The 24454-nt window shown below is 49.0% G+C and overlaps 10 protein-coding genes across 10 annotated transcripts; 6 read left to right on the forward strand and 4 right to left on the reverse strand.

The window, feature by feature from the left end:
- Window positions 1-2304: 2304 nt before the first annotated feature.
- ACHE_30424S (uncharacterized protein) lies at window positions 2305-3066 on the forward strand (the record flags this gene model as incomplete). Its single annotated transcript, XM_043277040.1, has 1 exon — window positions 2305-3066. The coding sequence occupies one exon, from the start codon at window positions 2305-2307 to the stop codon at window positions 3064-3066; it is 762 nt and encodes a 253-aa protein (XP_043134959.1).
- A 345-nt stretch (window positions 3067-3411) lies between these two features.
- Window positions 3412-4513, forward strand: ACHE_30425S (uncharacterized protein; the record flags this gene model as incomplete). The annotated part of the gene is made up of 2 exons (XM_043277041.1): window positions 3412-3609; window positions 3698-4513. 2 exons carry the CDS (start codon window positions 3412-3414, stop codon window positions 4511-4513), a joined length of 1014 nt encoding a protein of 337 aa, XP_043134960.1.
- Window positions 4514-5320: 807 nt separating this feature from the next.
- On the reverse strand, window positions 5321-6544 carry gpaA (guanine nucleotide-binding protein subunit alpha gpaA; the record flags this gene model as incomplete). The annotated part of the gene is made up of 4 exons (XM_043277043.1): window positions 5321-5364; window positions 5425-5981; window positions 6032-6374; window positions 6427-6544. 4 exons carry the CDS (start codon window positions 6542-6544, stop codon window positions 5321-5323), a joined length of 1062 nt encoding a protein of 353 aa, XP_043134961.1.
- A 2884-nt stretch (window positions 6545-9428) lies between these two features.
- On the forward strand, window positions 9429-10380 carry ACHE_30427S (Smr domain-containing protein; the record flags this gene model as incomplete). Its single annotated transcript, XM_043277044.1, has 4 exons — window positions 9429-9462; window positions 9534-9634; window positions 9693-9943; window positions 10017-10380. 4 exons carry the CDS (start codon window positions 9429-9431, stop codon window positions 10378-10380), a joined length of 750 nt encoding a protein of 249 aa, XP_043134962.1.
- A 373-nt stretch (window positions 10381-10753) lies between these two features.
- BTS1 (FPP/GGPP synthase family protein) lies at window positions 10754-11941 on the reverse strand (the record flags this gene model as incomplete). The annotated part of the gene is made up of 2 exons (XM_043277045.1): window positions 10754-11492; window positions 11559-11941. 2 exons carry the CDS (start codon window positions 11939-11941, stop codon window positions 10754-10756), a joined length of 1122 nt encoding a protein of 373 aa, XP_043134963.1.
- A 939-nt stretch (window positions 11942-12880) lies between these two features.
- On the forward strand, window positions 12881-13797 carry ACHE_30429S (cell division control protein 14; the record flags this gene model as incomplete). The annotated part of the gene is made up of 2 exons (XM_043277046.1): window positions 12881-13136; window positions 13196-13797. The coding sequence occupies 2 exons, from the start codon at window positions 12881-12883 to the stop codon at window positions 13795-13797; spliced, it is 858 nt and encodes a 285-aa protein (XP_043134964.1).
- Window positions 13798-14493: 696 nt separating this feature from the next.
- ACHE_30430A (putative mitochondrial outer membrane protein (Sam35)) lies at window positions 14494-15499 on the reverse strand (the record flags this gene model as incomplete). Its single annotated transcript, XM_043277047.1, has 3 exons — window positions 14494-14889; window positions 14950-15189; window positions 15263-15499. The coding sequence occupies 3 exons, from the start codon at window positions 15497-15499 to the stop codon at window positions 14494-14496; spliced, it is 873 nt and encodes a 290-aa protein (XP_043134965.1).
- Window positions 15500-16091: 592 nt separating this feature from the next.
- mac1 (putative copper-activated transcription factor GRISEA) lies at window positions 16092-17801 on the forward strand (the record flags this gene model as incomplete). Its single annotated transcript, XM_043277048.1, has 3 exons — window positions 16092-16126; window positions 16194-16354; window positions 16411-17801. The coding sequence occupies 3 exons, from the start codon at window positions 16092-16094 to the stop codon at window positions 17799-17801; spliced, it is 1587 nt and encodes a 528-aa protein (XP_043134966.1).
- A 659-nt stretch (window positions 17802-18460) lies between these two features.
- On the reverse strand, window positions 18461-19018 carry MIC10 (MICOS complex subunit MIC10; the record flags this gene model as incomplete). The annotated part of the gene is made up of 3 exons (XM_043277049.1): window positions 18461-18510; window positions 18599-18749; window positions 18935-19018. The coding sequence occupies 3 exons, from the start codon at window positions 19016-19018 to the stop codon at window positions 18461-18463; spliced, it is 285 nt and encodes a 94-aa protein (XP_043134967.1).
- Window positions 19019-19406: 388 nt separating this feature from the next.
- ACHE_30433S (ribosome biogenesis protein URB2) lies at window positions 19407-23980 on the forward strand (the record flags this gene model as incomplete). The annotated part of the gene is made up of 2 exons (XM_043277050.1): window positions 19407-19424; window positions 19511-23980. The coding sequence occupies 2 exons, from the start codon at window positions 19407-19409 to the stop codon at window positions 23978-23980; spliced, it is 4488 nt and encodes a 1495-aa protein (XP_043134968.1).
- Window positions 23981-24454: the final 474 nt, after the last annotated feature.

Below are 24454 nucleotides of genomic sequence, written 5' to 3' on the forward strand. Positions count from 1 at the left end.
ACGACTCGATGATAGAATGGTCTTGATTTCTATTATCTCGCAGATAAGATATACCTAAAAATAACATTACTTTATGAATGCTTAAATGCATAATATCTGATACGCCGGTACTTCATTGCTCAGATCGATTCGGCGGCTTAACTCATCATTTGTTGGAGACTATCAAAAAAACCCCGAATATCATCGGGAAAGTCAAGAATATTCGGAAGAAACAGTAAGGCAGCACAAATATGTGCCAAGAGGAATTGCTTCACATACGAACAGTGTGGAATACACGATCTTCTATTATTTGACTGACTGGGTCTTTCCTGCATGAACTGGTCATCTTATGTGCATCGGGACGCATTAGCAGTTCAATAGGACCTTCAAGAACCATCCGGGGATAATAACGTAAAAACAGCAGTGCGCCCCATAAAAGGAAAAAGTCAAAGCTGGTAACGCAGTGAACTGTAAATAGTAGACCCTATTCGTGCAATTAAACTTGTTGGTAAGCGTAATCTGTACTTTTTTTTTTTTCTTTTCTTTTCTTTTTTGGGTAAGGGAAAATTGACCGGCTCTTTTTCCCGGCCGAATTGAGAGTCCGAGGCTAAACTCGTTTAACTGGAACGCGTGGGGTAATTATTGCTTTTCACTATGTATTTGGAATTCGTTTAGTAGGCTCAAAGTCTGGCGTATCGAACTAGTCTGTGCGAGAAAAGATCATCCGCGTGCATATCATCTGGTCCCGGTTATCGGGTCGTACTATGGGCAGTACCCAAAGAGGCTGGTTCAACAGAGCGGATATCCTAATTGAAAATCCGTACAATCTATCGGTGAGATTAGTGGCGCTGTTGGCGGGATTCAGGATTTGCTTTTGTGCCCTAGTCACCGAAAAAGATAGTAGTAGTCGTAGTACTGTCCGTTCCGCGCGGCCTATTATTATGCTGGGGGAGAGACAGCAGCCGCGCCACAATCGATTATTCAGCTTTCACCGCCATAATTGTCATTCTAGCCTGACGGTTCGATTAGATCGTGTCTTTGACGTGTTCTGTGTGGGACACCATGATCGATCGGCTGAATAGATCTACTGTTGGCTTCTGCTGGCTTAGGGTACAATAACCTGCGAGCGGTATGTCCGATGGGTCCTCAGCACAGCCATTGGCGATTCGGTATACTAGCGATTCAGCAGGGATCTGCATTGACAGGAGGTAAGGTCGAGATGAAATGATGGATTCAGTGGACCAGTGGTTGATTTACTAAGTGACAAAGAAGCCTCAGTGGGATGGCTGAGCTGAACTGAAAAAGTTGAAAGAAGTTGGAGGTGCGACATTGGCGTCTGTGCGTAATTTACACGCGGTATTGATGTGTATTTGGCGCTTAAGGCCGCGGTAAGTATATCAGCAGATCACCACCATCACCACAACTGCAGAGTGTATGCTTGGGTCCACGAGGGCAACTATTGAATACTGCATTTGCCTCTGCGAGTGCATAATTTGCCTCTATACATGATGGATCGGATCATCGTCAGGGACACTTGAAAAGGAAAAAAGGAAAAAAATTTCATGCGGCGCTATGTTGGTGATAGGATGTATGGTGGCGCAAATTCTCAACAGCTGAAAAAATTCGCCTCGCATTGGAGCTACCACATTCCCTACCCCCCCTCCCCCGTTTCAGTCCACTCGGATTCTCTAGTTTATTCCGTGACAGGATGCTGAAAGAGGTTTGATTCGTTTTTCTTGCTAGTGTTGTGCCATCCAGTGCGAGCACAGCTGGAACCTGCGTTTCTCACCCGCACCCCTCAGTTCTCTCCCCACCTGTCTAGGAAAGCCTTGTGATTATTTACGATAATGTGAAGATGGTGGGTTGACATCAACTTGAGTCATGCCAACCAGGGACAAGGAGCGAGAACAAGAACGAGAAGAAGAGGTCTTCGCCGACAATGGCCGTTTTCCTCTCTCGGATAGTGAATGTTGACGAGGACCAGTTCTCCTGAGCCCGGACTCTGCATATCATACATCATAAGGAATTGCCAACACTAATAAGAAGATCCTGGTCTGTTTCGGTATTTGCTGTGGACCGTGCCGCCATCGCTCTATTCATGGTCTTTATATAGCCGTCTCCCTTCTAACCCGGAGCAAGCAGGCCCAACTCCTCACCTTTGCTATCCCGAACAGGAAGATTAAAAACAAGATTTTCGTTAAATTGTCACTTGAATTTCACATTCAGCAGACTGCTACATATCTCTGTTGCACCAGTTCTCCGAAATAATCTCAGTTTGGAGCACTTCTTTCCAACCGGACAGAGACAAGCCACACAGTTCCTGCGATGAACAACGAGGACGGCACATCATTCATTCCCCGAGACTTGCCAATCACATCTACACAAATTCTCTGTCCGATCCTCTGCTTGATTTGTCTCCTAATTCTCGTCCAGCGCATCAAACACCGCAGCAGGTGGCCCGCACTATCCCGGAGGCAAATGGACTCGCAAAAGTCCCTACCCGAGAGATTCGGTGCCGGTGGCAACAAAGAGAAGACAGCTGGCACGGCTGCAGTGGGCCAGCAACAACAGCCTATGTCCAATAGTCCTCCAAAGGATCTATCTTGCGATGTCCGCGCCCCGTTGCCATCCGCCTGTGATATCCTGCAACCCTTGTCCCGGTGCACGCCACTGCCGTCGAGTGGTCAATTGGCGGCCAAGCTAAGCCAGGAGCGGCAGGCTGGGAATCGACCATCGTTGACGATGAAGCCGGAGACACCGACGTCTCCTGAGTCGTCGACACACGCCGCGCCAGCTGGCAGTGTTCATGCAAGCGGATCGCACCAAGGATTCTCCGAATTTGCAGATCAGGAGGTAAACAGGAGCCCTAGACCAGGGTCAGGGTCAAGCGAGCCAGTGAAAAATCCACAGAGTGCGTTTTTGCCTCCCTCTACCGGGATATCAAATGATAGGCGGTCCCATGTCCCAAGGGCAGAATCTAACGTGGTGTATACGGCGCAGAAGCGGAGTGAAACCGTCCAGCATCTTCAAGATACGGACGAAAATGGCGTGCGGAAATGGAAGCGGAGGGTGGTTGAATATAGTTGACCTTTTTTTCTTCTTCTTTCTTTTTTCTTTTCGCTTTCAATTTTCTTTCCCGCTTCTAGCTCTCATACCATGAGGGCTTCTCATGCTACGATACGCGGCACGTGATCACGACGCATTGAGGAATATCATGATCTATTGACCCCTTCTCATCTACTAGTAGTGTTAGCGTAATGATACTTGTCACTCTCCATCTAAGCTCAGCTATAACTGTAATACATGATTCATAGCTCATCCGTAGATTGCTTAGTAATCAACCCAGTGACATCGGAGATAGCCTCGCTGTCTACTCTACTCCGTACAAAGTACGGAGTCAACTATCAAACCCTGAACGAATAAACCAACAAAATGACACTAACAGTATTTCCCCCCTCGACACCAACACCGTCCACAAAATCACCGATATCACCCGCCTCCACCGATGCCGACCTAACACTCCTAACGATAACCCGCCTTTTCGCGCGCCTGGAATATAACCTTCTCAGCAGTACTGCGGATTTGAGGCCGCTTGTGCGAGATGAGTTGCAGCGGATAAGGGTGCACGCTGTATGGTTTTTCTCCATTCCCCCGGGTTCTGGACTGCACTGCAACGCAGTTATAATAGATGATGATTGGGTGTTAATGTAACAAACAGAACATTGACTACGCGCGCACGGCTCTGAATATCCTCGAAAACTCCCTCTCTGGCGTAAAACGTGTTGATCGGCGATATGAGATTCAGACAGAGGTTGGGAGGAAGAGGCAGACACTGAAGGCGTTGGAGGGCGTGCTGGAAAATATTACTGCGCAGGCGGAGGCGGAGGCGAATCTCGACGATGATATCGGGGAAGAGGATTACGAGGGGGAAGGGGAGTTGGTGGATATAAGTGACGATGAGGGTGTTGATGAGAATGCGCCGGAAGATGCCGCGACGGAGAAGGATGCGCAACCGCCATCACCAACGAAAGAAGAGCAAGAGAAGGGAGAGACAAGTCGAGGCGACTTTACGAGCATCAACCCTTCCCCATCGACTCTCCGAAACCGCTATCTCCAGCTCCAGCGCCCGACAGCGACATCAACCTCCTATCAAACACACGACCAACCCCAACCAACATCACCGCCGCAACCAGACCGCACCCAAGCGCAAACAGCAGGACAATCCCTCTCTTCCTCCCGCCTCGAACAAGAATCCCTCACTGAATCCCTCCTCTCCCTCGCCACGCAACTCAAATCTTCCTCCTCAGCCTTCCACACTTCGCTCGAAGCAGAGAAATCAGTGCTGGATCGTGCTGTAGATGGGCTAGATACTACGACAACGAATATGAGTGCGGCGGAGAAGCGGATGGGGACTTTGAGGAAGATGACGGAAGGAAAAGGGTGGTGGGGACGGATGATGCTGTATGCGTGGATTCTGGGGTTGTGGGTGGTTGCTATCTTGATTGTGTTCTTGGGGCCGAAGTTGCGGTTCTAGAACTTGGTTATTTATCCTACTATAATACTGCAATGTGGATTATATTTACTAGACTACAGAAGTATCATTCCACGATCTCAAATGCTTGCTTTACTATGACCCAATAACCGACCGGCATGACACATGAGAAGGGACATGATGCGTACTATGTCGTTCCCGTGTCCATTGCCCTATCGCCGTCGTTTTTAATAGGTAAAAGAAAAGAAAGGAACATGAGATAAAAGGAAATGATGCGTGACATAATGAGTTATACACAGGATTTGATGACGAGGGCAGGATATCCAGCTTTCAAATCAGACAGGCACATAAAAGGAAATACCGGCAGAATGAGGGTTTGGGGTAACCAAATCAAAAAGGGAATCAAGGAAAAGGAAAAATTTTCACCAAAAACACAAGGCGGGCCTCCCCATGGACGAAATAAAACCGTAAAACCGGGGTCCAAAGCCCGGTGAAGAAATCCACAGAAAAAAGACCCACGACTCATGCGTAGAAGAAGGAAAGAAGAAACCCCTAGGCTCTGGTCATGGAAATGGATATCGCTGATGGATAAAGAGCCGCTGTATGTCATTTGAACAAGGGGAATCACAAATGAAAAGGAAATATTAGTAAGTGGAGGAAAGGGAATGTCTCAACGCCAGGATCAAATGAAAAAAAGACAAGAAATAGAAAAGAGAAAATGGCGACAAGTGGTAAAGAGCATCCAGGCAGATAAGAAAAATGGCACACTTGATATCCGTATTAAAAGCCATGTAACGTGCGATCTAAATATCGAGACATCCTCAACTCCATAAGTTCTTCGCGAGTTCATTAGATGAGACCGCAGAGTCTGAGGTTCTCCTGGATGATAATATCTGAAAACAGTCAGCATTGAAGTGTCATGAATAAGACAGTGGCGAAGGCATGAGACATACCGTTGACCGCAGCCATGACGAAGCGGATTTGTGTGGTATCAGTGGCACATGTGAAGTGAGTGTAGATCTGCTTCTGCTCGGCCTGGTTCAGAGACACGAAGCGGTTGAGGATGTAGTCACAAGCGGCGGCATAGTCGGCACCACCCTCGTAGTCGGGGAAGTAGTTCTTCATGGGGCTAACGGGCAGCTTCTCCTTGAAGCGATCGATCTTGTTAAGGAAGAGAATGATAGACGTTTTGACAAACCACCGCGAGTTGCAAATCGAGTCGAATAAGGTGAGCGCTTCCTGCATACGGTTGACAGTCTCATCTTCGAACAAGAGCTGGTCGTATTCAGAGATAGCGACCAGGAAGAGAATGGTGGTGACGTTTTCGAAGCAGTGAATCCACTTCTTACGCTCAGAACGCTGACCACCGACATCGAACATACGGTAGGTCAAGTCGCCAATAATGAAGGTGGTCTCGGTGATACCGGTGGTCTTGACACGAGAGCGAAGGACATCCTGGTCGGTGGGGAGGTAGTCGGGCTGAGCAATGCGCTCAACAGCGTCGAAGTAGCTAGGACAGTTAGCCTGGAAAACAACTACCTGTGTAACCTTTGAACTTACTATTTAGCAGAGTCGTTTAGCTGGTATTCGCGCGAACGCTTGAAACACTCCTGAACACCCGAGTCGCGCCACAAAGCACCAATGGCATTGCCAAACTCCGGGGGAAGGCTGTCACCTTCAATCTGAGCGGGTTGCATGAAGATAGTCTGCACGTGGTACTCATGACGGGCGTCCTCGAGGGGCAGTTCGAGCGACTCCATGGCTTCCAGAATGACACGCATGGACTGGACGGTGTTGCTGTAGATGATTTCCTTGAAAGATTCCCGCTCGTCGCGCGAGTAGCCGCCCTCGTGAATGAGCTTCATCTGCTTCAGAATAGTCGACTTGCCCGATTCACCAGCACCTGCGATGGTCAGAACCTCACTTTCACCACAAACCGGGAGAGATGTGCCTACCCAGCAGGAGCATCTTGATCTCGTTTCTCTGCATCATCTTGTCGCGCTTGAGCTGGTTCTCAATCTCCTCGTTGCGGGCCTTGCCCTCCTTGTCCTCGGTACTCATTCCGCAACCCATTTTGGCGGTAGTGTCGTGGTGGTGATTTATTAAAACGAAGAATAGTAAATTCGATAGAAAGGTCGTGAAGGAGAGGCAAAGAAGCGTCTCAGAGACTAAGGCAAACAGGCAAACGTCAACACTCTGCTTAATTCTCCGCGGCGACGTGCCCGTCGTACAAGCGCGACCAAGCAGATTGACCGTGCCGGAAGCAAGGGCAATTGGCAGCTCCGACGGACCAACCGGATAATAGACTTTAGGGGAGAGATAGCATTCTGCGAAGCTTCTTCATAAGGAACTTACATTTCTCACTCGGAAGACGACGATAATCCAAAAGAGAGGATAAGTGGATGGAAAGTATTCAGGGAGTTCGAAAGAACGGAGAGGAAGAAGAGGTATTATTATTAAGGCGTCGCAACCTCGGACGGGAAGTGGATAAGAGAAAAAGGAAGGCGACAAAGGAATAAAGAACGGGGGTCTTTGAGGAATGAAAGAAGAACCCTCAATTCAGCAGTTTGAGAACTGATGAAGAGAAAGGAGGAAAAAAAGAAAAAAGAGGAAATAGGAAAGGATGAAGAGAAGAAGAAAAGAAGAAAGACAAGGCAGAGACACAGACAAGAGAAAGCCCGAAGAGTGAACAATTGAGAGTAAGGGGCGAGAGGAGGGGCTGCGCTTTGTGATTGGCTCGTTGCAGAATCTCTTAGCGTGGCTCCAGTGGAGGGTTTTCATTACGCGGTTTTACAGGGGCCAGTGTTACGAGTTTTATTGGTGGAGATGGCTAAGGGGCTCCCATAAGATCCGCTCGGTACATTCCTTCGCCAATAAGACTCAGTATCCCCTATTTAGTGGATCAAGTCTAATACGGTCTAATACCATACTTACAGCACCCACCTTCGGAGACTACTGTACTCTTCTATCACTCTATGCAGAGTAGTTATAAAGACTCTGCATACTACTCGTATAAAGTGAAGATAGCCGAGATGAGGCCAGAAGATCCGGCATCACGAACGAAAAAAACGGTTGTTCTGATTGAGAACGCGATAGATCACTTGCCCTCTCACTCTCACTCTTACACACACTCTCTCACCACTTTTCAGGAGTTGAGTTGCTGATGGTATTTCCGCAGATCTGGTTAACTCCGTGGTTATCTTGCTACAGTTAGAAAGACGCCTAATTGCCCCTGTTATCCACTGCCACTTACTCAGTTCCCGGGTGACTCGTCTTGGATTAACTGAGTACGGCCACAAAGAGTGAATTATTCATTTCTCTATAACTGTATACAGTACCTGTACTTGTACGTCAGGAACGAGGTGCAAGTGATGTGTCCAGCCAGACATGTGGTTCTGACTCGTCTCCTCATACTCGCATGGTACCTTACCCACCTCCCCTTAACTGTCCGTCGATCTCTCCGCAACAATCTTGTCTTGCCCAGTAATTGGGCCCTTTTTACGGGATACGGAGTCAGAACAAAGCTTATGAAGCCTGCAAGACTAACTCTGATATGTGTATAATCCAATTGTTTTAAGTCACTGTTTGTTCACTGGGTATCTCGCTGACTCGGAGTGCAGATACCCCTGATGCACATCTCCACCACCGCCTTCTAGTCGCCTTCGGTGCAGATGCTGACATAAAGTCCCCTCCGTGACTAACTTATTGGCGTCCGTTCCAGAGTTTCAGGTCACCACATGGCATGATCTTTACAGGGCATTTTATGCTCGGTAACTCTATTAATATTAAAGTGGATGTGATTCCTCATTTTCGCAGATATTGACCCACAGTAGAGTCGATATGAATTCCGGAGTACGACATCCTCTAAAATATCCAGGGGAAGCAGTGCTTGCATCCGATCCATGAGAGGACATGCTCAACAACTTGCAGGCGGGATGTTATCGATTGAATGATCCCGACCGACTTGTAGAATCTTTCCGTCGTGCTCGGGATCAACAATGAGTCGATCGCTACGTTATATTTGACCATGGTGGGTACATCGCAAGCTCAAATAGACCATCTGCTTCAGGCACCATTGGCTCTGGGTTGCTTATCAGTACGAAGCGAATACAGAAATAGATTCCAGCAACTTCTTCTTCGTCACGCTACAATGACTCCGACGATGGATCTACTCCGATCGGTAATCGACCGTACTCCAGGGTCGTGAAGCACTGGACCCCCAAGCTGTGCGACATGTACTCCAATACATAATACAAGTCAACGTCGCATTCGCGAAAACTCGCAGAACCATCCTAGCCATGGTACCCTCATCTACTTGGAGCAACATTGGGTGTTCTCTGCCAACCACGGTACCGGGTAATATTCCGTAGATGGGGACGAACCTCCATGTTCCATGGTTTCGGGGGCAATAGCTGAAGACTTGGGTTTTGAGTTCGCAGCAGGAACAGGAAGGTGTTTATTCTGTATCGGGCTCCAATTGGCCACGCAAAGTATCTGTACAGAGCCGAAATGCAGTGCGCGCAGTACCACAAGTACAAAGTACGGTACAGCTCTGTGGAGAACACCGGGTGTCCCCAATACTCCAGTCAAGGAAGTCTATTCCGGTATCGCAGCATGGTGGCCACATGCCCCAGAAATTTCGAATCTTACAGGGCATTACATAGTACAGACAAAAGCAACCAACTGGAACCTCAGTCAGTCATCGTAGCCATGGAAGCGGTAAAGAAAATGTACTAAAAGGAATGCTCCAAGCAATCCACGGAACCGAGGTCGACCCAAAGAAAAAAGAAGAAAAAAAAAAGATCGGAACGATCGACCGCCGATGCTCCGATTCCCCTTGGGTCCCAGACCAGATCTGGCCGGACTCATTTTCTCTTCATCAAAAGCCTCATTGACTCAATTGACCCAAAATTGGGCCATTATATTCAGTGTATAACGGCATACCTATATAATCACCATGCACCACGAGATGTCCCACATGGGCCCTCGGGGTATGTCCATGCCTATTGTTCTGCCAGCGCGCGTTCTCGTCTCGTCGCTAACACTGCCCAACGCTATGCAGCCTTCAACCATGACCAAAGCAACGACGCAGAAGCCGAATATGACCGTCTCCGCGACTTAGCCAGACAAGAAGCCTCAAAGCGCGGTTCATGCTTTCAACGGGTGCGCCTCCTTTTTCACAACACCTCGACCAGTCAATGTTGATTTGGAAATTGTCTAGTCTCAAGAAGCCTACTCCAGCGGCGATGGCGCTGCAGCCAAGGAGCTTTCAGAACAAGGTAAAGCGCACGGGCGCAAGATGGAAGAATACAACAAACAAGCGTCCGAGTTTATTTTCCGTGAAAACAACGCGAATGGTCGTGTCGCAGCGGATACTATCGATCTGCATGGGCAGTTTGTTGAGGAGGCGGAGGATATCCTAGAAGAGCGGATTAAGTACGCTAAGCAACATGGGCAGAATCATCTTCATGTGTATGTTCTTTCCTTCCATCAGGTTTGGCCTGTTGCGACAAAAGAAAGTAGCTAATGCGAACTGGTAAAACAGCATCGTCGGCAAAGGAAACCACTCCGCGAACCACGTCCAGAAAATCAAGCCCCGTGTTGAAAAGGTCTGTCGCGAGATGGGCCTGCAGTACGCCACTGAGGAAAACGCCGGTCGTATCTACGTTAATCTCACCGGCGGTGCCGCCGATCTGGGCGCCGTTCCTTCGCCTTACGACCACCAGCACCAGCAGTCCTCGCACCAGCAGTACCCCAGCCAGCAGTACCACCAGCAGCCGCACCAACAGCAACAGCAACAGCAGCATGGCGGGCAGAACCAGCAGCAGGACCAGGTCGAGCAGGTGGTCAATGCCATCTTGCCGCGTGTGTTGCGCAAGTTGGAGAAGGCTTGCTGTGTGGTTATGTAAAGGCATCTAACAACATGTCATCATTTTGCCATGGTTTTGCCATGTTATTGTTCTATATTGGCATCTTTACTTGGGTACGATTAATGCTTTTTGGTATGATGAGGTTTTCATCTCATTATTGGATTTGATATACCCCCGGGATCTTTGGTAATCTGCTCAGTTTCAGTATCTACCTGCGGGAATGGATTTCTGTTTACTAGGTTTTAGGCACTTTATATATATATATATATATATATATATATCAAGTTTCTCATTTCTCATGTTTTCAATTCGCTTTCAGAATACAAGTCCAGGCTTATATCAAGGGTATATCTAACGGCAGCCAACGGCAAAACATAATCCAAACACGTCCGAAAAAAAAGCAACAAAAGAATCACCGAGCCTCGTTTAACGTGGTCTCCGTAATTTTATCCAGAATAGCTCGCACCATTGCCCCATCGCCTCGTGCGTTACCACTGGAGTCGATCTCATCGATCAAAGTCAACGCCCGATCACGAAGATCCCGAACCACCTGCCGCGTATATGCAAAACTCCCCGTGCTCTCCATATAACTTGTGGCATACAGCTTCACCTCCTCATCCTTAGTCTTCTGCTTCAGGATACTGATGAGCTGGTGATTCCCTGGATCTGACTGAATACTATGAATAATAGGGAATGAGAACTTTCCCTCTGTCAAATCCTCGCAAAGACCCTTATTCTTGGTATATGTTGTATTTGAGAGATTCAGATAGTCATCACAGATCTGAAATATCAACCCCATCACATTCACCAAGCTCACACAGTCTTTCCCTGTGTTGCTCTGAGCTTGCATCAATTTCACTGCAAGCCTGAAAAGTCCACCGGTTTTGTTCCCAACCATCTCCAGGTATTCATCTTCGCTGGGGCAGGTGAGGGTTTCGCGCCAGAAGAGGTCCATCCCTTGGCCGCGATGGAGGTTTAGGAGTTCTTGGGTGTAGATGTCAATAGCAGTAGGGCTGTTGAGCTTCTGGGCTTCTTGGAGGGCCAGGAAGTAGACGTAGTTGGCGGAGTTGATGGTTTGCGCGGTGCCAAAAATGTTATGCGCTACAGGGATTCCGCGTCGGAGGATGGAGTTGTCTTCGACGTCGTCAATACTACATAGCAGATCCATTAGTCTCAATACCAGGATAGAAGAAACTTATTCAACAAGGCAAACCTACAGCAGAGAAGCTGTATGAAGCATCGCCACCACCCTGTTGATGATAGTCAAGCTTTCTGGAGGGACCTTCAGCCATGCGTTGAAGGCATGGATGAGCTGCCGCCTGATATCCTTCCCTGGATGTTGCTGCATATAATCGTATGGCCCCATAAGAATCCGCTCATTTTCTTCCGACCACTGTCCATCTTTATGTTTGGTGCCGTCTAAGCTTGACCGATTCCGCTTGTGTCTGCCCCCGCTGTCTGGGACAGAGGTATCTGTGGTCTGCAGAGGCCCTCCATTTAGTTTTGTTGGTCTAGAGTCCATATCATAATCCTCAGCGTTTGGTATAATCATGTCTGCAGCGTGATTTGTGGCCGAAGCGTCTTGTTTGCTGAATCGCATGTGTTGGCGGAACTGCCACCGATGACGACAAAATGCACGAGGCGGTCAGCGAATCTGTGTTAGAGCAGTAAACGTCCTAGCGCTGTATTGATACTTCAAGTCTTGTTGTTTGTTAAAATTCCATATAAAAGAGAGATAGAAGATGCGCGGGAGAAAAGAAAACGTCTTGTATCTGAATGGAGGGGCAGAGATTGGATATCACATGCACCCCGCATATGCGCTGCGCAATGCAATGCCATTATTTCTCCCTCTCGTGACATCCCAAGACAGCTCCTAATACTTCGGAGCCGTCATTATCTTGAATGAAGTCATTAATTGAGCCGTTTTATGTCGATGAAACCAACTGCTGCAAGGATAGCGTAATTGTATGACTATGGTCCGTGTGAGGACATTCCTCCTTGATAGACCGCAAGGTCAGCCACCAGCTGAAGAAAGACAAAAAGCCATTGCCAGCTGGCAAAGAATGGGCCCTGTTCATTAATATAACCCAATAAGCCCCCTCCATTCATACTCTGATCCATCAAGGACCCTTCGACTGGTCCAAACGGGAATCCATCGACAAACAGGGCGCTGGGTCACCCGGGGCAACGGCATTGAACAAGGAAGCTAAGATAAAAGAGGATCCATGATTGACGCTCGTCCCGGGAAACGAATCAAGGCATTGGAGAATTATTATCGGAGGTGAGCGCAAAAAGAAGATTGCCTTTTAGGTGGGAATGAAAAAACTGGGGGACGCGGTGAGCATCGACTATCCGAACCAGATCTTATTTATTTTTGTATAGTTCCCGCTCATCCACTACGATCATTGCTACTATTTCTCTCTACATATTTCTTCTTTTCTCGGGTCGTGCACCTTATTCTTTGCTTTATTTTACTTTCCTATAGTTTTCTTAGCTTCATCTACTATCCGGTTCCCGTCTAGTGTTACTCTGAAACCTCATGGAGACGTTGTTGGCCCATTCGTTCGATTACCTCTCTTCATACGAGCCCAGCAAAGTGCGTAAAGGCCTGCGCCAAGTTGAAGGTCTTCTTGCACAGATATGTCTCTCCAAAGCGAAACAGTCGCCAATCGTGCGGAAAAGGTCAATGATGGGAATGGGTTCACCCCAGCCGGCTGCTAGACCGTTATCAGAGATCAAAGACGACCCTGCGTTCCGGGAGTTTTTCAAACTACAAGAAGGGTTTCAGTGGAACGGTAAGCCTCCTCGCACGGTCTTCTTTATATCTCATATAGATTGAAACTGACGAACCTAGTGGCGATGCGACTGGTCACTTGTCTAGAACATCTACTGGGCCGAGGGAGCAACGGCACCAACGACCTGCTCATCCTCGCAACCTTAGACCTCATCCAAGGCGCTCTTCTTCTACATCCGCCATCGCGCACCCTCTTCGCCCGTGAAATTTACATGAATTTGCTCCTTGACCTCCTCGATCCGATCAATTGCCCTGCTATCCAATCCACAACACTCCTCACTCTCGTGACGGCCTTGCTGGACAATCCGGCCAACACGCGCACCTTTGAACAGCTCGATGGTCTGTTCACAGTGACATCCCTGTTCAAGCAGCGCGCAACATCGCGCGAGGTCAAGCTGAAACTTGTCGAGTTCCTTTACTTCTACCTGATGCCCGAGACCCCCACCAATCTCCCCGCAGGCGCCAATGCGTCCAGTCCGGGGATGCAGCGCAGAGGTCCACATTTGCGAAGCCCCAAAGGAAGTCGTCAATCAGCAAACGGGAGCCGTGCTACGCGCACGACAGATGAGAAACAAGCGCTGCTGGGCAGATATCTCAATAACGTGGCGGACTTGGTCGAAGATCTCAAAGAAACTGCGCCATTCGGAGCGACCGTCTATTGAGGCTGATTATGGCACACGATATGCTACGCACGATGTTAACGGTTTCGTTTATGAGCTTTGCATTTGAGCGAGGGAGTGAGTGCATTTTGCTTGCGTTATTTGGATTATGTCTGTTGGGCTTGGTTGCACTTTACCTTTCTCTTCCATTTTCTTACTTTCTTTTGGATTGTTCTATTCCCATTCTATTCGCCCCGTCAGGCACGGAATTTTGCGTTCTCTTATTTATTGGTCTTTTGGTCTTTACTCGCCTGATCATTCCGCTATGGAATCCCAATCGAGCCGGTGTCATTGGTTATGATTCTTATCTGCTTGATATTGTTTGCGCTGGAAGATCATATCATCTATTGACGATATCATGTCCTGCTACATTAATCCTCCGTGCCCTAGGGCTATGATAAATGATGGTAGCGGAAAACAGCACGAGAGCCAAGTGAGGATGGCGACTTAGTATTTTGATTGATGTTTATGATCCATGAAATACACCAAACTCAAGTTCAAAAGTTTTTGTATCCTTCTACTATCACTCTTCAATCACCAAAGCTGAATCGTAGTCGACAGTGTTGAATATTGCGTTAGTAGATAGAGAAATGTATCATGCCAGGAAAAGGACATGTAACTTATAAGAGTGGAAGTTAGTTTCCGCATGACATAGTATCACATAACGCTGGTAATATACATGAGAAAGAGGAAAGCAGCTTAGAAGTATCTTAACAACCGCTCCCGATGCTGCACTAAATTCTTATACTTCTTCAACAACTGTCCCAACCGGTTCTGTTTCCATCCCATTCCATCATCCAAGATCAGATGCGTGTATGCGAAAACGCTAGCATCAAACAGCCCGGGTTTAGGACGGTCGAAGAAGTTCTGCTGATTCCCTAATAGTGTCGATAGAGCCTCGAATGCATTATCTGCCTCCGCTTCCAAATCACTGACATCGATGTATTTGTACGATTTGAGGAGCTCGTCGCCCGCGGCTTGTTGTAGTTGGATGCTTAGAGCGGACCGGACTACCGAGCTGGTAGTGGCTGGCTTGACGTACAGCCGCCGTGCGACGGCATCAAAGTTCTCCGGGTCTAGATACAAGGCGTATAACTAGGTGGCCATACGTTAGTTCGGGGAAGATATCCGAAACTAGTGGTGAAATAAACGCACCCAAGCATTCCGTATCCGGTGATCCAGTAGCGATGCATATACGTCAAATCGTACATCCAGCTGCTGCTCCTCTTCGCAATGGACCTGCTCAATGGCCCATTTTTGTACTTTGCTGGCTGGGATCGGGACGTGTGTGTTCAATGGAAGGGCGGGAAGGACGAAAGGAAGGGCTCCCGTTGGGGATGCGTGATTGTTCGAAGGGACGATCTCGAAGTCAATTCCGACAAATTTCAGATATGCCTGTAGCGATCATCGATTTGTTCATTAGCTCTTCACGAATTTGCCTATAGATAAACAATGGAATCGCACTAACCTGCCACTTGAGACATTGCGGGTTGAACGACGGTCTCCCACGCCGGGCACTTGCTGCGTCTGTGAATATAAACAACCGATTTCCCTGTGCGTTCGTCCCTGTCCGTTCAGGAAGGTCATTCGGAGGATATGTGGTCAGAGGAAACCGGTCGAAGATGCGTTTTATCGGGGCAGGGACGGAGAAGAAATCGCGGGTGCGCGTAACGACATTGTCCGACATTGTGCCTTCCCGGGTCATGTGGAGGGAAGTATATGAAGCTTCAATATGTTCCCGACAGGGTCTCAAATGTCGAAATGTCTCTGCTGAGTCTAGTGGAAATGAAGCTCACCACGTAACATCATAGTCGTTGGAAGTTAATTGATTACGGCTTGGTTCCGCGGCGATGATAATTCACCGCTTTCAGGAACCGGCAATTGCGAGATCCCGGCAGAAAAACCGCGACCCCGCGGTTATTATTGAGTGAATCAGCATACCTACCACCACCACAGGGATTATTTATCCAATTCCCCTCTCTGGACGTTCGAGCGTTGCTAGCGGGGTTTTCGGGTCTTCCCGCTGGCTGTTTCATTGTGGTTCGCGTCATTCCTTTTTATCTTTCCCTGACCTTTATTACTCCGGCGCTTTCGCCGCATTATCAGATTTGGCTGGGATCCGCTATCTATCGACCGACCTTTTGTCACACCCCAGTAACACATCTTCCGGGGTTGTTTGGATAGAAGCATTATCTGTTTTTGATTTCTTGGCTTATGGCCAATAACAACTAAGGTGGTCTATTTTAAAGAACTGGGGTTCTATTTTAACCCTGTAAAGAGCCGACCGCCCTCCCATCATGCCGCTCGACGAAGAGGGTGCAAAGTGGTCCTGGTACGAGTCTTTTGTCTGCTTCAAGATGTCTACTGTATATACTGATCTATAATCTTCTGGTCTCTAGTGAGCCATGTATTCGGGGCCATCGATCGTCAAAATGCCAGCATTTCGATCGACTGATGATGAAAGTCCCGAAGGCTGGACGGCCCTTGGCCAAATGTCCGCATCCCAAAGGAACGTGTAGTTGTAAGAAGACATACGCAGTGATGATTCGCATTCCAAAAGGTCAGTCGCCCAACCGCTCTCTGTGTCATGTTCACCCATCCTTACTTTTGTCCTAGGATCAACCTGCATGTGTCGACCGTTGTACGAGGTACCTATCGAAGATGAAACCGATAATGCCTCTACCCGTTCGACGACAACACCAGTTACGATCGCTCCGGCCATTACTCCGAGCTCGGTAGCGCCGACTCCTCCGCCCACTATAGGAAAGGTCCAGAAAACTGGAAGAAGGCAGAGTAATCTTCAGGCGGCTCCCGAAAATATTGCTAGAGCATTGGAATCCATTGCCAAAGCTGAAAACGAGCGTTCTGACAATGGTACATGCAACGATTTGCCATCATACGCTTCGCAGAATCAAAGCTTCCCGACTCCATATGGTCCTCTGGCCCACCAGCAGCCAACTGTGATCCAGGGCCAAGCTCATGACATTAGCACACCCACGGCACCCGAGAGTAACAGCTGTTGCTCGGGCAAAGCAGCCGCCAAACCAACTCAACCACCAACTCAACCACCACCTGAGCAGCCGCCTGAGCAGCCGGCTCAACAGGGTTCTTGTTGTGGAGAGCAGGGACCGAAATTGGAACAACACGCCGCGTCCGAACCTAGACCAGAAGAAAGTGGCATCGATCATCGTGCAATGGCAAACGGTTCAACGGCAAATGGGTTATCTTACCCTTCGTTCCCTGCTCCAACTGTTCCAACTTGGCAGAATTTCCATGCTCCCGGTCACGGTAACTTGGTTCAACCCTTTCCGGTACATCAACCACGAACTCAAGCGCCCGTTTATTATCCTCCATACGCAACAGCGCCCAGCTATCCGTATCAAAACATACCACAGAGTGTCGGGTTCACACCAATGGCCATGCCAGCTTTCCCGCCGACCCAACCTCAGAGCCTTTCATACACGTCACCCACTGCTGAATGTTCGGAGCACGTATGTCACTGCGGTGATGGTTGCCAGTGCTTGGGGTGCGCCTCTCACCCGTTCAATAATACTACGAGACAACACGTTCAAGAGATGGGTCTTATAGTAGGCCTTAATGGTGAAGAGCAGAACCAGCACTCTCCATATTCCACAAACGCTGCTCCTACCCCGCTGGACTACTCTGTTACCGCCATGAACCATTACTCGGGGCAAACTCATTCGCACCACATGGGCAATGGCTTCTCGCCTCACCTCAGCTATGCACCAGATCAGTTCATGGAACCCTCCGAGTATTACACTCTGGAGTACCCTGTGGGATTGCCGAGCTCCTGCTCTGATGTGACTGGCAGTTGCCAATGCGGAAATGACTGCAGCTGCGTTGGCTGTCTTACACACAGCGGCCATAACGGCTTTGCCTTCCAGCCGGTTTCAACAGAAGGTGTTAGCTTCCACGCCAGCCCACCGGCTCAGCAATCAAGCCCGAGATTGTCGAGAGATCCGTCTGTTCCTTCGCCTAGTCTGTAATCAGTCTTCGTTTGATTCCACGGCTTGATGGTGATGCTTTCACTTTCCACAAATATCCTGTTCGCATTAATGATTATCATGATACCCCTGCAATAGATACCTAAAGCCAAGGTTGTTGGGTACGTTTTTCTTTTCCTCTGTCTTTTCTCTGTCTCGTGTCTCTTTCAGTGCTTGGGCTCCTGGAAAATGGGAACATCTATGGGCGTTATTCTCCCCTCTTTTGTTTGAGTCTATTTTTCATTTTATATATCTTGTTTGCATTGATTTACCATCTTCAGAATTCCTCATCAAGTCTTATAGTCAGAATTGGGCTCCTTGGGAGATTTTCTTGATAAAACCAGTTAGCACTTGAATATGTAAAGCTTTCACTCATTGAGTTGGTCTAAAGATGCATCGTTCAACATCATTGAATGGGATTTGTTCCAAAAACAACGTTTAATTGAAAATACTGGATCTATTATTGGATAATACTTATGATAGAGAGCAGAGATAGGGGAAAAAGTAAATTGTCGCCACGAATTGCATGCTAAAGCCAGGCTCATACAGAACTAAAAAAAAAAAAAAAAAACAACAGAAGCAAAGATACCTCATTTTGCCAGAGGATCTCCATCTAACTTGTTCGCAGCTGTACAGGTATCGTACATAATATTTTTGATCATCTACCGACGCAGCGCATCTCTCAAAGGCGAGTCACCCCGGCGGAAGGAAGCTACATCATCACATATGTTAGTCACACGCCTCTCTGAATCTGATCATACCAAACTGGTCCGTAAGGTCTCCGGGGATCGTTGACATACAGTCTGCCTCCTCCCACGCACGTCCAGCTCCGAAACCAAGACCAACCCACGCGGGCCACGCTCTGCGCTTGAACAGGAGAACCGAGAAGACAACACCGAACGACAGACCGAGCGAAGAGCGGATAAGCATCGAGGAGATGGCGCGATCCCACTATACACAGAAAAGAGTCGTATTAGTTGACTGCTCGGGGGAAGGGGCACGTGAGTGAGTGAGAGTGTGTAGTGTTCAATTGGGCATTGTGGATTCTTCTTCCGCCTGTCCAATGCCTATCGAGATATATATCTCGGGTATGCCACCGAATTGCAAGAGATATCTAGCACAATTTGACGCCGTACCTTCTCGTTCAGCAGGGCCTCGCTGACGGGCTTAGTCGATCTCTGGACCGGCACAACCGGCTTGGATTCGTTGGATTCGGCCATTGCGACTGTAACTCTAGGCGAGGAATATCTCTGTTAGTCCTTGCGTCGAGCCAATCGAACGTGAGTCCACTTACTATCTGCAGTAGACAAGAAAATACGGCAGGGTTTTGGTGATGGCGGAGTAGGAATAGGTCGGGTGCGATGTCCGCCTCGGGCAGAGCTTCTGCCGGGCAAAGGCGGTCGGAAAAACTAGGCGTTTTGGGGCGGCCGGCGTTTCTGTCGTCAGTCGGGCTTCTTTTTTTTTTTTCTTCGGTACTCCTGCTCTTTCTTGCTATATACATACTGCACTCAGACAGTATAAAGCAAGACGAGTTGGTTGCTGATGTGCCAGAACCTTGAAATATCTGGGAGCATACTTTAGACCGACTCGTCTGGTTCTTCTTTCGTGATGCCGTCGTTTGCGGAGGTGAGTTTTTTGAGTTCCTTATTAGAGATTCACGTTCCTGTGAGCTGGGACAAGAGGAATGTGGCTAATGGCTGTCTTATTCGCAGCGTCCGCGCTCGTCGCAAGAGGCCCTGCTGCGACTAGAAAAGGGCACCGCCTCCCCGACTAGCCAACTCAACGAGGCAACCCAGATCATTGGTCTTGATCTGGCTTTATGCGCCAGTCACCCGGAGATCAATAGAGCCGCGCAAATCCGACACAATGCGGCCCCGAAGGAAGAGTGGGTTCTCCGGTGGCTTTTGAAGAAGTTGAGGACAGGGAAGAACTATCGTGTTGAGTCAGCTTCTTTCTTACTTTTACGGCAACTCGTGGATCTTATCCCTCCGAAAACCTTGGCGACGACGTTGAAGGACCAGAAGTTCCTTGTGATTCTGAACGATACGATTTCCGATTTGGAAGAGGATATTTTCGCGAGCGTTGAGAATGGTACGGCAGAGTTTTTGTGCTCGGAATCGGAGTCCAGTCAGACTGTGGGAGATACGCCGGAGCAAATATCGAAGCGTGATAAGAAGGGGACAAAGAGGAAGAGGGCCGGTGAAAATGGTGATGGGGACCAAGGGGATGCGATGGATATCGATGAATCGCCGCAGTCGCCAGCCTCGTGTTTCTTGACTTTCATCCGCTTGCTGGACTGCCTTTACAGCATTGTGACGCTTGCGAACCGTACGCTTGAACTTGACGAAATAGCCAGCTCTCACTTGAAGCATGCGCTCAGGGGTGAACCAGAGTCGGTTGCTACGTTGTTGGCAAAGTCGTTCAGATTGGCTGCTCTCGTGACTACCCAGTTCTCACACGGACGAAAGACGACCGATCTACAGCATTTGCTCTACGTTCTTCCGGCAATTTTGGAACTGTGGGAATTGAGGTCATTCCGCCGAGACGATTCTGAGAACAATTCCAGCAACGATTGTTTTGCGAAGCACAGTTTTCAACATGCGATGCGACTTCAGCATTGCGTGCGTTCCACTCAACTCGACACTGATGAGAGAGCGCAGGTGCTGCAAGGAGTTGAGCGCCTCATTGCACGTCATGTTGTGCTTCCCGCGCGTGAAGGTTTCTTCAAGAGAGGAGGCTCAGGGATAAACTATTCTGCAGGCGACCCGGACTGGACTCCCGTCAAGCCAATCACCGATGCATTAAGGCCGATTCTTTGCGACACAATCTCCGCCAACGAGGAGACTGCGGACAAAGTTGATGCTATGAAGAAACAAGATCTTTGGAAGACGGCCGAACTCTTGCCCAATTTCTTTGAAATTGCGTCGCGTTCCGTCCCTCGGGACACCTTCCGGCTCCAGACACACGAAGCTCCTTGGTTGGAGACCTTGTTTGTTGCCGTAGCTGAGCTTGCATTCTCCATTGCGAAAGAGGAGAGCCCGGCTACGTACTCTTCCGACTTCGTCCTGCTTCTCGAACGACTCTTCCGTGTGGTCCTTGATCGGAAAATCCAATTGTCTCTGCACACCCTGCTCACCCATGCTGCGTACACCGGCCTCCTCAGGAACGAGCTAACACAGGTCCACTGGAACCTGACAGCGTTGCTCATCGAATTGGGTGTCGACATTTTCCTGCCGAACTCGGGCCTTCCGGATGCTATCAATCTATTGAATGCTTTACTTCAGAAGATCTTGCTTAATTGGCAGAGCAACATGTCCCACCTAGATCCTAATTACGAACTGATCAAGAGTGGGATTGTGATTCCATTGCTGCAGGGTTTCACAGCTGCGAGAGATTTGCCGACATTCATGCAGCTTTGGTATGAACAGCTCATCGCCGTGGAGGAGACACGCTCTCAAAACAATAGCTTGAGCTCTTTCACTGTGTGGGAGGATGATGATCTATGCAACGTTTACAGTGAAGCGATGCGGAATCCTCTTACCAATGCGCACTTCCAAGCGCAATTGCGAGCAGCTTCGGTTGAGATTCAGCACGAAGATGGCCGGGTTTCCGACTCCGCCGGCTCCTATGCACAGTTCGTGATATTGGAAGCGGGGATGAGAAAGCGCAATTTGAATTTTGAAGATGCCAACGAACCTTTGCAAAATATCCTCGGAATCGCAACATCGACCTTATCCTCCAAGCAAACGCTTCATTGGAGGTGGCGCCTGTGGAGATTTGCTCGGGACCTGTTGGAGAACAACCTGCAGTCCACTGACAACCCCTTTGGTCATGCCGTGATGAAACTGACCGATGTTTCTGCGAAGACCATTCAGCGGCACAGGAAAGACCAGATGAAGAAGCCTCGTGCAGCATTGGAGTCTTTCGAAGCCTATCGATTCTCTCTCCTGGCTATTAAGGAGTCTATCGATTCAGCTGGTTTGGGCAAATTCAGCGCACTCACTCGCGAAATTGCAGACTTCTTCAAGGTCATTACCAAGGAGGATGCAGTGGCATCCATGGCCTCGCCATGGAATGGTCGAGCTGAAACTCTCGAACTCCAAGTCTCACTTGCCTTAGGATATTTCCTGGCGCTCGTGAGAAGCCCCAGTGTTTGGGGTTTGATCAAATACGATATTAGGCGCTCTTTGTTTGAACACACACTGTCTTTGGCTGCTTCGCAGTACCACGCTTCCTCAACCGGGTTGGAAAGAGCCCCCTTCCATGCAAGATTCCTCCAAGCCTGGGCCAGTGTGGTGTGTCATGAATACCTCCTTAACGCACCAGCTATCACCAGTGACTTGATTTTCGTGCTTTCGGAGCGCATAAAGAGTGATGTTTCCAACCGCAAGCTTTACGTTGAGAGTCTGCAGAGAATCCCCGCATCCTTGGTTACTCGCCGCCAGAGGGCGGTTCTTTTGGACTTGCTGCAAGACGTCATTCGCCAAGAGGATAACCCGCTGGAAATTACGGTCGGTATGCTGTCGCTGATGGCTAAGTTGGCTGACATGCCCAAATCCGGAGCGGCTTTGACCAGCGACTGGGAACCCACATGGAACGCTGCCAAATCGGTTACTCTGCAGGGCACCGAAGTCGATCTCCAGATTATGAAAGCCTTCCGGCACTTGCACAAGGCGGTTATCGCCAAGTTGCTTGTTCTCTCGGACGAGGAACGAAGCAAGCTGTTCAAGAAGATGTATCGTAAAGTCACTTCCAAGGCGTCCAAATTGAAATCCGTCGACCGCGACTCCATGGACTGCTTCTTCTTGCGGATTTCACTGTCGCAGCTGTGGGTCCATCGCCATCAACTATCAGGTGTCTTAGACGAGACGGAGCTGGCAGCTTGCCGCCAGAAGGTGTTCGACTTGGTTGTGGCGGAAGTGAAGTCTGTCAAGGACCAATGCAAAAAGCAAAAGTTGGAAGACACGATCACCCTGATCAAGGTTCTTGATGCGCTAGAAGACTTTGAAGACCTGGCTACCGACAACGTCGAGGTAGACAAATTCTTGTCGAAGATTGAGAGCTACGTTGAGAAGTCGATCGACTCCGAGTCTCCCTTGAGGAGGCTAATCCGGCGTCGGGTGCTGGTTGGTCGAGGAGGAGCGGACAAAGATATCACCTTACCTGTCATGCAGGTCGCTGAGACTCTTCCCCTGCAACAGTTGTACGGCGAACAGCAGCAACTATTCATCCGCGCTACGTTGGAACGGTTCCGATCTATGTCTGTGGATGATCTGACCGGTGTCATTCAGCAAATTCGGAGTATCGGGTTTGAAGGGGACAACGCCGCCTACCGTTTGCTTGTCGCCAGTTTGGCAGTTGCCTCAATGCCAACTGTTGAGGACAAGGAAAGCGCCGCAGCAAAGGAACTATCGTCACTGTGCACTGCAGTTACAGAGTCCATGCCTCATAGCCAGAGCATCGAGCATTTCACATTCGCTACAGAATGCTTGGACATGCTCCTCCGTACTCATACCCGATGCATCGCGCAGTGGAATATTGACAACGTTCTGGCTGCGATTGCGGTCGCTGCCTCCAAAGCAGGACCCCGGATTAACACAGATTATGCCGCCCCGATTTACGTCCGTCTTTGTCGGTTAATGGGTGTGCTTCTGGGCCTGCATCGCCAGAAGCTTGGAGGCCGTTTCCACCTGATACTCCCCGCCATGCAACGGTTGCTGAACTGCCTATTTGCGCGATCTCGGAAACGGACTCGATCCATGCGGTCGGAGAAGGGATCGACAGAGCAGCCGCTCTGGCTCGCACCGCTGCAGGCATCGCATGCCGTGCACTTTACCCGCCTACTCACCTCCCTCTGCGATCCCACCGTGTCCGCTGTATCGCGGCCCACTCAATCTGGTCCCGGAGGACAAGAAGGCTTGACGGATCAGACCAAGAAAGCCAAGCGGATTGCGGGACAGTACCTTCAGTACCTGATTATGGAGTACGCGCAGAGCTCTCTTCGTGGTTCTATGACTCCTGAAGTGAAGACGGCGATTCTTCCGGGATTGTACACGGCACTGGATGTGATGTCGCGAGAGACAATGCGGGCACTGAATGCTGGGTTGGACGCATCTGGACGGTCAGTGTTCAAGGCCTTGTACGATGACTACATGAAGTTTGGAAAGTGGAACAAGGGGTAATACTGTATGCATACTGTACTTCTGGAGACTGTATATTTTGCATGAGATACCATTAATGCATTAGGATAGAGAATCAAATAGTATTATTAATGATTCTAACGCATAGACCCGACACTACTACTATTACAGTACGGCGAAACATCCCACCCATACAGGATTCATCTATATCCAAGGCCGATCTTAGTGGGATGGACTTAGTTCAGCTCCTTGTGACCAAGGCTATCCCGATTGCGTTCATTGGTCAATTACAGGACGACTCCAATCGCGTGCCGGAGAATATTAATCGTGCCCACATGAGTATCTTTGCTGCTTTCGATCCTGCAGACTATGTAGGTGGTTTTTCTGCAGAACTACGCGGGTCATGTCCGGCGCATAATCAAGGGATTTAAGTAGCGCAATGGATGATGCTTTACTGGGATCCAGCATCCCCCTGTTTCTCATCCTTTTCAGAACTGGAGGGCAGAGATAAATCCA

This window comes from Aspergillus chevalieri, chromosome 3, assembly GCF_016861735.1.
Source record: "Aspergillus chevalieri M1 DNA, chromosome 3, nearly complete sequence".
NCBI classification, from domain to species: domain Eukaryota; kingdom Fungi; phylum Ascomycota; class Eurotiomycetes; order Eurotiales; family Aspergillaceae; genus Aspergillus; species Aspergillus chevalieri.